A 12,916-nucleotide genomic window follows, 5' to 3' on the forward strand; every position below is an offset into this window, starting at 1 on the left:
TTCACAGAATATGGAATTATATGAGAGAAATTACCAACTTAGTGAAGAGAGTATTACATGAAAAGACTATTCAGATATAAATGTTTACTACCAGTATGTATGAGCAAGCAGAAAATTTCTTGTCAAGAGAAAAAACATACATAGACAGAACATAAAATAATTTTTTTTATTATTGGTAAAGTGACTGATTGAATATTTGTGCTTTTGATCACTGGATTTACGACATTAATAGGCAGTTACTTAATTTCTGGATGGTCTACTCATTATCATCCTGGACGTTCAGATATGTAGATAATAATCTTCAGCTTTCGTGATTCAGTGACCTGGTTTTGCTACTTTGAATCTCCTTTCTAGCTTTTGATTTTTCTTACTAATAAATAACCTCTTATCCTTTAAGATGTAGACTGAGTGCTTCCCTTGTGGTTAATTCCCGCCCTTGCTACTTTCTCCTCATTTTTCACTTTCCACAGGCTTGGGCTAGATTACATGTATTTGATTACCAATCCTTCTGGCCTTTGCGTACAAAACTATACTCTGTTTTATTCCATCTGTCCATCCGCCTGTGGTGTTTTTGCATGGTAACACTGTGTCCCGGGCTTTAAATAGTTACGCTATGTGTAAGTTTTAGGTAAATAAAAGGATATCTGGGTGTACATTTGCAACTGAAAAGTGTTTTAATAATTTAATGTATGCGAATTACACCGTTAATATTCTAAATAGGATATTATTTAAAGCCTGGGACTCAGTGTTACCATGCGCTAACACCACAGGCGATTGGACAGATGGAAAAAAACAGAGTATAGCTACAGGTATGTGTTTGCAATTTTGTGGCAATGCACTGTATAGTAAAACAAGCAACTCCATACATGCAAATTTTTCAACTGTTTATAGGAGTTTAACTATGGACTATGGAGCATACTGATATGAAGTTTTAATGTAAATAATCAAGTGCTTTCTTAATCACTAACCAGAAATATAGCACCACTCATAGGTATGATCACACAGTAATGAAAACATGCTGGCAGATTTTCATTATTACTGGTTCAATCCCTTATGATCCGTCATAAATGTTGAAAAAACGCCAATTCTATCCAGAAATGATATTACCTTTTGTACCCTTGCTTCTGTAATTTTCCCATTCCCCATCAAATCTGGAAGGCTAGCTGTGAAAAACATGAAACCATGCATCCACAGCTTTTCTAAATTGATAATTAAACTTTCAAAAGTGATTGGTATTTCAACATTATTCTTAATCAGGGCATTGGTGAAGCTTTCCCAATAGCATTCTAAAACTTCATTCAAGTTATTTTCATACACTGATGGCTCAGCACTCATTAAAAGCATGGAGGTAATATCACATAATGGGTTGTCTACACAGGCAAACTGCCAATCAAAAATAGATGCATCTTTATCATCCTCTGTGAACATGACATTACCAGCCCATAAGTCCCCATGTACCAAAGTCTCTATCAAAGGGTATTTATCAGAAGTGGAAATCATATCTTCGTTCATAGATATAAATGAGGTGAAAGTCTCAGCAAGAGGACTTTCTTTAACCATGTCAATTAGCATCTTAAGACCAAGACAAACTAAATCATTTAAGTAGCCTGAGTCAAATGGTATGTGAAAGTATTCTTTCCCATGTTTACTAATAGCTTTACATCCAAAAGCGTGAATAACGGCAATAGCCTTAAATGTACATTTGATTTGCTGGAGTTTATTTCCTTCATGAAGCAAATGCATCCTATAACCTTTTGCATTTAGGTCACCCAGTACAAGGGTTAATGAGCTGTCTTTCAGAGCTGACCAATAAACTTCTGGTACCGGATGGTTTAAACCACTCGCATGGCAAAATTTTAGGAATTCTTCTGAGCCAGCATGTTTATAAAAGGCTACTTCTCTTTCCCCTAAATTTCCTCTCTTCATAAAAGAAACAATCTCATCATCCTGAGGAGTAAGTTTTACAATGAGAGCTAAATCATAGGTAGTGTTTTCTACAGAGCATACAGCTTTGATAAAGCATATGTCACTCAAGAAACCTGCTTTAGATTTTGGAATGTTTGTTTCTAAGGATTCTATGCTGACTGGTGATTTCATTTTGAGGTTTAAAATACTTGCAAGCCACTCTTTGCTGATCTGGCCCACGGATGTTAAAGGCAGTACTTCAGAGGTAGCAGCCATGATGAACTGCAATTGTTTTCAAGTACAAGTGTTTGATAGGATGTCAAGATTAATTTACCTGGAAAAATGTTAAAATCTATTAAACCCTTAATAACAGCCTTTCCTCTCATAGCAAAGTCAGCTTAAAATGGTTTTAAGACTACAAGGCTGTTGTCTTTGTTTCCCAAAGTAGAATGTAGTATTTCATATAAATGATAGCACTTATCAAGAGTCAATTGCCAGCCTAATTTCTTTCTTGCTATAGAAATAAAAAGTAATGTATGAATGTACACAATGTACAGAAAATACTGTATGACCAGACCTAAGGATATTTTAGAATGCTATACTACAATCATATTGCTGAGTGTTAATGATACTTGCACATTTTCAATGTTACCCACATTTATAAGGAAAAAAAACCTTGAAACAAAATGTTTTTGCAGAAAACTTGTGCTAAAAGATCTCATGCAATCATAAATTAACTGGAAGTATCACAGTCAAAAGGTACACTCAGCTCAGTTCTTATTTCAGATAAGAAATTATGTTTTAGCATAATTAATAATATTTCTGTTACATGAAGTTAAAAAAATTGTTTTTATCCAAACAATAAACATTTGCTCAAAAGGTACTATATTCACAAATATCAAACATACATGACTTTTTCAGAGAAGTTATATGTTTCACAGATATAATCCACTGTTTTACTGCCTAAACATTGGTCTTAGGAGCTCTAGTATTTCAGAATGACATACTACATAACTCAAGTTTTAAGACCCCCAATGTGATGCCCCCCAAACTATCATCTTTTTCAATGTAAATTTTTATCTGACATCTCCCAAAACAGTCTTGTCTCATCAACAAAAAATCTACCAATGAGGTAATTACTTTCTTGATTTATCTCCACTCTCTTCCATCTTGTGCACTCTACCTGAATTTTCAGTTGGTCTAGGTATTATTTGGTAATGACCCTGTCTTCACTATACATATTAAGATATATAGGACTTGTACCTGTGGCGTGGATTTTTGCTCTACTTACTAAAGGGATACTCTTATTTATCAAAAGTCTACCTTCTTGACAGCTGCTCAATGATAATAATATCAATGACCTTTGAAGTCACAAAGCAAGAGAGCTTGAATTAGTCAATCAAAGACTGCAGACCTCCACTACAATCTGGTTCTCTTCCTCACTTTCTTCACTCTTTGTTTTTCTATACATTTCAGTTTTGAAAGTCGTTTGCTCCACTTACATTTTGCTATCCTAAGCATCTCTTGTGACACCAAAAGTTGTATTTGAGACAGAACTGCATTTACCCCTATACCTCTCCTATAGCTTTCATGTAGCCATTATAAGAACACAATGGAGAAGAGAGGGTCAAAAGTTAAAGTAAACAAAACCATGCTTAGGTGATGGTAAAGTAATCTAAGGAAAAATTCATTGGGTAAATTGGCACATCTTTTAACATACAGCCATTATTCACACATTTTATATCATGCAGCCATTAACATACTGCAATTAATTCTCTCATCAAGCTGAATGAGTAACATGTGGTATTCCAAGGGTACAGAAAGGTGTCCACTTTTTAAGATAGATTTGTGGAAACTTTCTTGGGTGTATAGCTACTAAAGGAAAGTAGCCAAAATTGATGATCTACCTGATAAGACAACAAACTGCTCCAAGAGAGATAACTAAGATCAAACTGACTGACAAAAAGACGTAACTACAGTAAGAAATTATTTACTCCAGAGCAACAACAGATTATGCTAGTGATCAGCACAAAGGTCTGATAAGTCATTAAGAAACCAAAGTAGTAGTACACCCAAAATTGAAGTAGTACTCCTACTATTACTAGTTTGTATTTCACTGATAATCCCATGGTAAAAATTAAAGAAAGATAGGTCAAACAAAATGAGAACATAAATCTGGCGACCTTAAATAGTCAAAAGGAACAAAGTGGTTCCAAGTTCCAAAGCATGTAATTTACAATACATATATCTATATAGAAGTCAGTTTGGAGAGACTTCAGTTTTGTCAAGTACGGAATGAAAATATTAAGGGTCTATCTCAGCCAGCTGAGCAGTTCAGCCAATCAGTGTGCAGAACGAGAGTATGCATCAACCAATCGACAAATGTTACATGGGCCACATGTTTTTGTGGTCTGAAACATCAGCAAGTATGTAGAAGGCCATCAGAGATAATCAGCTGCCTGTAACAGCACGTACATCAAAAGGAATGTGCAATTGGATCTCACCAAGCCAAAAAAGATGTATGTACGTACTTTTTTGCCGACAACTGTGGTGGACAAAATAAAAAATATTACTTTAGTCCTTTCACACCAAAGATTAATTTACTGCAAGTATTTTGGGCACATTGAGATGTCATACTTAGTTTCTAGACATTCGTACATGGCATGCAATCGCTCTTTTGGTATAATTAAAAAGGCTATTGCAAACTCTGAAAATTCATGAGGAGCATTCATGCCTATTAAGACATCATCAGGCAAGAGACCAGAAAAATCAAATTCCCTACCTACATAATGAAGAGGAAAGACTTCAAAAGATTTTGAGGAGGTATTCTGCATCCAAAAAAGAAATAAAATGTCCAGCCCTTGGGAAGCAATTCCTTAATGCTTCCAATATTGTTATTGTGAAGGATTACCCTCAATAATGCCTCCTTAAGGCTAGTTTCAACATTGAATACCTGACACACAATTTCTTGGCAAAGGATGATGCAAGGTGGCTATGAGATCTGATTGCAAATCAACATGCAATGCACAATGTAGGTGTTGATTTTACTCCTGATGATCCTTCATCAACAGATGAACTTTTAGAAAAATATGGAGATGTCAGGTTCATCCCTACACCATCTTCCAACAAAGTTACTCAAATCACACCCGCCCCTCCTCCCTTGACGACTTGGAATGAAAATGACTATGGATAATGGATAACTATACAAAACCCAGAATAAAATAGAATAGGTGCCATTTTAATAATTAAAACCATAGGTTCTATAGTCTTGCCAGACCCCCTCATCAATACAGTAAATGCAGATTTTAGTTCATTACAGGCAGTCTCAGGTTAACAGCAGGGATTCTGTTCCTGCCCGATGCTGCTAACTGAAAATCGGCAATAACAGCACTAAAAACCCGCTTAATGCCGCTGTTAACCGGATATCAGCGTTGTTAACCACAGATTGGCACTGTTGTTAACTACAGATTGGCGCTATAAAAGCTCAGTATAACCGGTTAGCTGTTAACCGGGGGCTGCCAGTATTATTGCATATCAGGTGTTATAAGTTATTGATATTTCTATATTTTCCAATATTTATTATAATAATAGACTGAAAATACTGGCAGTTCCCGGTTATCAGCGGCCTTGGTGATTGGCGTTCCGGTTTCATGGCACCTGTCTAGCGACGACGATAACTGAATTTTCGGCACCAATATGCACTGATCCCCGATTATCGGCACCAATCATTGGTTACTGGCACTATTATCCCCAATTTTTCGCTATCGGGAACGGAACCTCCTCTGATAACTGGGGACTGCCTGTACATACACACACAAAAAACACTGCACATACAATGCTCACAAAGATATTTTTGAGAAGTTAAAACATTGCCAAACAATGTGCAAAAAGACTTTTTGAGAAATCTTTATTGGTTTCAGGAATATAAGGAAAAAAATACTGAAAAAAACATAAAAAACAAAAACAACAACAATCGCTGTTCTAATTCCAAGGGCATCCTCATGAAGAATATTTCTTTTTCTTTCGGAATCAATTTTTTTAATATTAACGATACTTTTCATTTTGGAAAATAACTTCGAAAAAATTTTGTACACAATGCCACTATTGGAAAAAAAGTCACTTTCAATTAACTTGTAATATTATTTTGTTTTATTTTTTTCCACAAAAGAATGCATAGCACCATAAAGTCGATAGATTTTGCTTCATATTGCAACAAAAATCACAATATCTTAAAAAATGAGATATTGCTGTTTGAAAATAGCACATTTTCAAATGCAATTTCTGGTGTTATTTGGGTTTTTAAGAAAAACTGCCATAAACCCTTCGCATTGTGAATCGTTAGTTTTGTTCCTCTTCTTAAGGTATGGATCTACCACTGAACTGGCAGTTTAACAATAGATTATAGAACCTCTGTTTGTCACATTAAATAGATTATAGAACCTCTGTCACAGACTTCTGATTGTTCTGATTTCAATTATAGTCACCATGAAAGGTCTCATAAACATAATGGAAAAAAGATTAAGCCTCTAGCAATTTATACCTTTAAGCAGGCTAGTGTCTACTTGGTTTATGGCCAAATATATACTTCATGCTTCATAAAAGAAGGGAGGACTAAAGACGTGTGTAGGGTCCTTTCCAAACCAATATAACACCAAAGAAGAAAGTCTTTCAAGATGTGGCATATTTCATGGACACTGAGGGGATTGCGAGTGGAGGCAGTGTCTCACTTTCAGAAGTTATCTAATTGCAAAAACAAGCACAACATTCCTCCTGGTTTTCATGATGTCTCTGAAGAGTACCCTTGGTTCAGACCACAAAAGCAATACAGTAGATACTTTCTGAAACCTTGAACAAATATATGTCAAAAGTCACAGCACTAAACTTTCAATCGTTAGTGCTCTTGGTGAAGATCTACCATGGATCTAGGCAGCTCAGCAAAGAACCAGGTTTCCTAAGATCTTAGGAAATCTGGTGGCAGTCCAAAACCAATGAAATATTGAGGAGCATGGTGACCTCTTTCTCATGAGAGAGTAGCCCTCTTAAAGCCTCTATGGTCATACAAATCTCATAAGAAAAATGCATTCACCTTTCAAAAGGTTTTGTCACCAACATGATCGACTGGGAGCCTACAGTCAAGCTAGCATTTGTGGAAATGAAGCACAATACAACAGCATTTCTATTCACCTGCCCACGTATGAAATGTAGTCAGTAAAACAAACATGGAAACAACTTAGTCCATTGGGTATGAATTACCAATCAGCCACTCCTGATGTCACATACATTAGTTTCAGCTATAACAGACACTATGACAAGATGAGCAGCACCAAGCTGATGAAGAACAAATGGATATATTGTAAGGTTGGCTGTGGCGAGTCATGACTTTTTGAAGACTACAACACAGCACACAAATGAAATACCAACAACAGTGAACAAACAATCATCAGAGACAGTAGTAAATGACAAATATTTTACTTATGTATCACTGTTTATCTGCAGATAAAAGTAAAAGAAACAATGTCCGGTTAACACTAGGAAAATATAAATACAGAATTACTTATGATGGGGTTGCCTCACTCCTTGATTAATTACTACCACAAACTAGTAAAAAATACAGAATAAAAGAAATTAAAAGTAGCAGTTCGTACTGTCGAATGAACACATGGCAATTAATGTGCAGAAGAGTACTATAAAAATATGAACACTCACCTCACAACAAACTGTTTAGCCTGTGACTAGTATGATGGAATAGTTTTGTATTCTGAAAGAAAAAAATTATGTTAAACAAATTATTTCACATAGATAAAACAGAATAGTATTTATAAGAAAAAGCAATACCACAGGCTTTGATCCCAGATAAAGCAAATGTGGCATAGTACCGTACTTATTTTACATGTGCACCTTCCACATGGTGTATTCCAATAAGGCAGAGCTTATAAAGGAGTAGTATCCACTTGATTAGGATTGCCATGTAAATACTAATAATGTTGCTCAACCACAGACACAGTACCCCTTGTAGGCTACCTTCTCTACACACACACACTACAGGCTGGTATCCACCTGTCCAGGCTAGGAAAGGATTAGGTTCCAACTAGTACTGTGGGTTTCTGGTTAATTAATGCCCCTACCCCAGCTTGTTTTTTTTTATTATTATTATTTTTTATGAAAACTTGATATTACTCAAGCTCGCTCTGTGATTTTCATCCTAACAGAAAACTGGTGTACCTTTATTACTGTGATTTGTTCTTATAACTTTTCTGTGTAGAATGAGATATTTATCCTAACTTATATCTATTATTCTGGCAATGAAAAGTTTTATAGTATCTTACATTTTAGAATTTATAGTAAAGGGTTTAGTTTTTAGTGTTATACTGTATAAGGCTATGAATGGAGTAACATATAGTATATCAGTAGGACTACAGATATCATTTAGAAAAAAACCTTTGGCTTACAGTATAGCTACTATTGTAAAATGGATGAAGGGCAACCTTTCTGTTGGAGAAAGGGGCATTATTAATATGAATAAATGTCCCTCTGAACATAAAATAGCTGCAAGTGGCTTGGAATAAATCCTTTTCTGGGCTCAGCTCGTGTCGCTGCGCGAAATATCCTTTAATCTATTATTTCTAGGGTAAATGTACTAACACATACCAGAGAATAAATAAAATAAAGAAAAAGGTCAGTATACTGAACTCGCTCACCCTCCAGAGGGTGTCGGTATGAAACACAGGCGAGTGAGGACCACTACCACGAGCCAAATACCAATAGAAATCTCCCACAACAAAAACCCTCCATGAGGGAGAGACCCACAGAGTGAGCAGCTCGTACTACTACTACTCCATCCCATGCTGCCGACTGCTGTGCCTCTGGTGGCCATCCTTTCAAGTTAGCGCACACGAGTCGGTTGTGATATTTTTCTCTCTGTGTTTTTTGTGCCCTTTCGTTGGATTTATCTATAATGGAGCGTGCAGCTATTGCAGCAGCTAAGTTAAGTACTCAGTAATTATGGTTAGTTGATTCTTTTCGGCCCTCAGTCAGTATTTGTTTGCCGTTTTTTAGGTATAAATACGTACTTGGGTCGGAAGCATGGCAGCATGGTTCTGCCGCGTGGTGGGTTCGTTCTCGGTCTCCCATACCTAGAACATCCCCATATATATGTACGCTCTATTTTAATTATCCGTTTTACTTAGGGTACTGTCTACTAGGTTTGCCATGCATGCATGTCTTTTACCTTATGTAGGCTTCTTCTTTCCAGACCCTAGTCCTGGCTCTTAGTATCGGCCTCTGACTAGCTTTGAGTGGTAGACTTTCCTTCGGGTTAGTCGTACACTCCTGGATTTTTCTCCTACTTTATTGTTTTCTTTCTTTTATTTTATTTATTCCATGTATTTTGTTATGGTTAGGTTAGTTAGGCGTCTGGCTTAGCCTAGGTCCTGGCTCATCGAGCCTATGCTACCGCTCATCAGTTTCGGTTGCCTTCTATAGCATCTCTCTGATCAGTCGGTTTTGGCCCAGTGGGTCTCCATGCTACCGCTTTTCAGTTCAGTTGCTTTCCGATAGCATCTCTCTGATCATTGGTTGGTCCTAGGCTTAGTTGTCTTATGTTAGTCTTACCGTCTCGTGGTCACTACGCGATCACGAGACAGCCAGACGCCTGCGCCCCAGTCCCCTTCCCCCTCCTCTCGCTCTTCCATTGAGTCGGGGGAGGGTGGGTCGGTCTGCCCACGCTCGCTCCACATACCCGAGCATGCCTCCCTCTCACCACCCCCCCTCAGGTGGAGGGGCCAGAGAGACGGGACAGACCCAGACTGGACGCGATCTCTCCGGCTCATCGGTCCGGCCCGGTGGTAACGTGGTGGAGGGTACTGGCCTTTCCCCCCATCCGTTGCTTCCTGGTCGCTCCGGTTCGCTCGAGCCTGTATGTCTCCTCGCTCTTCCCGACCTTACTTGGACTCCTTTCCTGATCGGAGTCCTAGCATCCAGCGGGAAGATGTTAGTCCATCCAGTACCGCTGAGTTACTACACTCCGCCACGCACTGGACTCGTTCCGGTTCGTTTGAGTTTTAGGTTTAAGTGTTATTAGATTAACTATAAGTTTATCTTAAGTACCTTAAAACCTTCCCCCCCCCCCCCCACCCCCCTTTTTACATGTCTTACCGGATATCTCCGGGATTATAGCCTATTCAGGCAATGCAGGGGGGGGCTATGCCCAAATTTTTTCCGAGCTCCGGCATGCAACGGAGTTCTTCTGTCCTTTAGCCTGTAAGTGTTATTCTTTAAGATACTCATGTGTCTTCCCACTTACAGGCCACCAACTGTGAGCATCCGGGATGCGCCGCCACACTTCAGGACCCATGTGGACACGAAGTTTGCCGGTCCCATGCTCCATGCGCGACTCTGCACGGGGACATCCAGGTCTGGTACCATGAGACGTGATACCAATATGTTACGATCTGGTGAGCCAGCTGTTAGAAATGGGTGAGTATTCCATCTACCGGTAGCTGCTCCGCTTCTGTTTTAGTGCTTAAGTTTTCATCATCCACTTTAACTTAAGGCATCTAAGTTTAAGTTATATCTTAAGTTTAGTTTTAAGTGATTCTTAAATCTAATCTTCGCCCTCTCTTCCAGGCGCCGGCAGTGAAAGATACGCGCTGGCAACCCTGCGGGCCTGGGTCGGTGGTTTGTTTTGGGAAAAACGCCGCCAAGGGTATGCCCTACATCTTGGAGAAGCGGTTGGCGCTGTTAATCTTCCCCGGAGGCAAGGCGACAGGATACGTCGACCCAGTAGAGGCGGCCCCTACTATCGCCTTCATCCAACAACAGCTGGCTGCTCATTAACGACCAGACCAGGATATCTCCACGGACGTCGCGACTTTAGATATTAATGTGGAACCTATGGTAGGTGTAGACGACCTGTTGGTCGAGGTAGGTATGGTGGACACCCAAGGGTCACCCTTGGGTGTGACTGTTTCTTCTACTCCTGCAACCTCTCCATCCTTCCAAGGCTTTACAGGCGATGAATATTATACTCCTCCTGACGCTTCGGTTAGACCTAAGGTCAAGGGTCAACAGTGAAACTTGACTAAGACGTCGTCGTCTTCTAAGAAGTCGACTTCGGCGTCTTCCTCCTCACGTAAGTCTCCGGCTGGCAATCCCGGAGCAGAACGAGGTCCTAAAGCTTCTGGCTCCGCTCTAAAGTCCTCGAGGAGTAAATCCTCTAAGAGAGATCTCGCACCCCGGCAGAGTCACCCAGTTTCCGCTACCCTTAGTTCCGGTTCAGAGCCACCCCTCCACCTCCGCAGCAGCTCCGGCCTTGGACTCCAATGCTGGTCTGTTGCAACAGGTGGGCGACCTGGTTGGGTCCTTAAAGAGTAGCATGGAACAGATGATCTCTCGTCTGTCGGATAGGATTACTTCCCAGGACTCCATTATAGCCGGACTGAGAGAAGCCCCTCTAGCCTCTCCTTCACTTTCCAATACGAGTGGAAATCAGCTTCCTCCGTATGACTCACTACCTCCGTTCTCGATGAACAATCCATGGAGAGTAGCGTCATACGCCCCCTTCCAAGACGGTCTCATCTCCATACCGGAATTCGGAACTCGAAGGATAGAGGACTTCGAGTTCTTTCCGGAAGACCTCCAGCCTCCGTTCATAGGCTACGCAAGGCTTACAGCTTCAGCCATGGTTCGGGATGATAGGGTACCAAAAGAGACAGTCCTCTATTCACGAGACCAGGCTCAGAGAGAATGGCTCAGATGTTTAGAGGACATGGATTGTTCTAATACCAGGATACAACCTTTCAAGAGTCCCTTTACCATTTTCACAGTGGAGGAGAGTACCCCGCTCCCGTTCCTGACAAAGATCGCTAGGTCTACCATCCCAGCGGCCCAGAAGGGGGAACCCATGCCTCAATTAAAGGAAGCAGATCCCACATCTCCGTTGCTCCCCTCAGCCGGAGAATTGTGGGAGGACTTGCCAAACACCTTCTCAGCTGCAAACTCAAACCGGACTGTGCTATGGAGCAGTTTGGTGAAAAGCTACCAGGCTCCAGATAGCCTTATTCAGGCTGAATTTGACGCGAAATCGCGATTAGCCAGATCGATTAACTCTATGGCTATGTCCGAGGTAGCAACCATAGCTTATGGCTCAGAACCGCTTTTTAAGCTCATGACCAAAGCCCTGACTCAAACGGTACAGTCGGATATGTTTGAGTTTGCCACTGCTAGAACGAATTGTAGGAAGCATGTCCTGCAAGAGGCAACCATTCGACATGAGCGAATAGGTTACTCTCGTCTAACATCTGGGAGCAGATCTCTTCCCAGAAGCTATGGTGAAGAAGTACAATCAGAGGCTACGAGGCTAAACCAGAGCCTTAAGGACCGTTGGGGCCTTACGGCTAAGAGGAGACAAGACTTAACACCTAAAGGTAAGGACAGAGGAAACCTAGGCGTTTCCATCCTTACCAGAAAAAGCAGCCACGCTTTCCTCAGCAAGTTCCAACAGTGCCCTTAGTGCAAACTGCCCAACCTTCCACCTCTAAGGCTCAATCACAGCCAATTTATGTGATATCCCCTCAGCCTCAGCCCTCCACCTCCTTACGCCATCTACCCCAGCTTACAATCAAGCCTTCGAGAGTCAAGCTTCGCAGAAGTATGACCGCTCGGGTAAGGGAGGCAGAGGTAAGCGTTCCTTTCGTGGGAGAGGATCGGGAGGCCCCTTTAACAGGGGGGAAAGCACTTCAGAGGAGGCCGAGGCGGTTACCAGAACAATGAAGAACTTCAGTAGGAGGGAGGCTGTTTCACTTTCGCCACCGGTGGAACTTCAGCGAAGGCTCAGAGCATAGTGTCAAAAGGCTGGGTTGGAGCTGGTTGACGAACCACTCCATCCAGACCTTTCCGTCAACTTCCTTCCAAGGAATTGACAGAGTACGCAGACGACCTCCTTCAGAAAGGAGCTATAGCGAGAGTCAAGAGATTAAAATTTCAAGGTCGCTTGTTCAGCGTGCCAAAGAAA

At 40.6% G+C, this 12,916-nt stretch overlaps 2 protein-coding genes across 14 annotated transcripts in view; both read right to left on the reverse strand.

The window, feature by feature from the left end:
* The window catches only part of LOC135224360 (uncharacterized), a 38,969-nt gene that overhangs the window by 15,182 nt on the left and 10,871 nt on the right, over positions 1-12,916 (reverse strand). For 11 of the 13 annotated variants that reach the window (XM_064263291.1, XM_064263292.1, XM_064263288.1 and 8 more), the window contains exon 2: positions 7,612-7,663. The gene's annotated coding sequence lies outside the window, so the exon portion shown is untranslated. Of the gene's footprint in view, positions 1-2,118; positions 2,240-7,611; positions 7,664-12,916 lie in introns of all 13 variants that reach the window. The other 2 variants (XM_064263289.1, XM_064263290.1) reach the window with 1 other exon arrangement.
* LOC135224361 (uncharacterized) lies at positions 70-2,112 on the reverse strand. The gene has a single exon (XM_064263302.1). It carries the CDS (start codon positions 2,095-2,097, stop codon positions 1,036-1,038), a length of 1,062 nt encoding a protein of 353 aa, XP_064119372.1. The 5' UTR covers positions 2,098-2,112; the 3' UTR covers positions 70-1,035.

The sequence above is a fragment of the Macrobrachium nipponense genome, chromosome 12 (genome assembly GCF_015104395.2).
Source record: "Macrobrachium nipponense isolate FS-2020 chromosome 12, ASM1510439v2, whole genome shotgun sequence".
NCBI lineage: Eukaryota > Metazoa > Arthropoda > Malacostraca > Decapoda > Palaemonidae > Macrobrachium > Macrobrachium nipponense.

Bases quoted from the DNA above. Each gene is read 5' to 3' on its own strand.
- LOC135224361 (XM_064263302.1), bottom strand. From the start codon at position 2,097: ATGAAATCACCAGTCAGCATAGAATCCTTAGAAACAAACATTCCAAAA.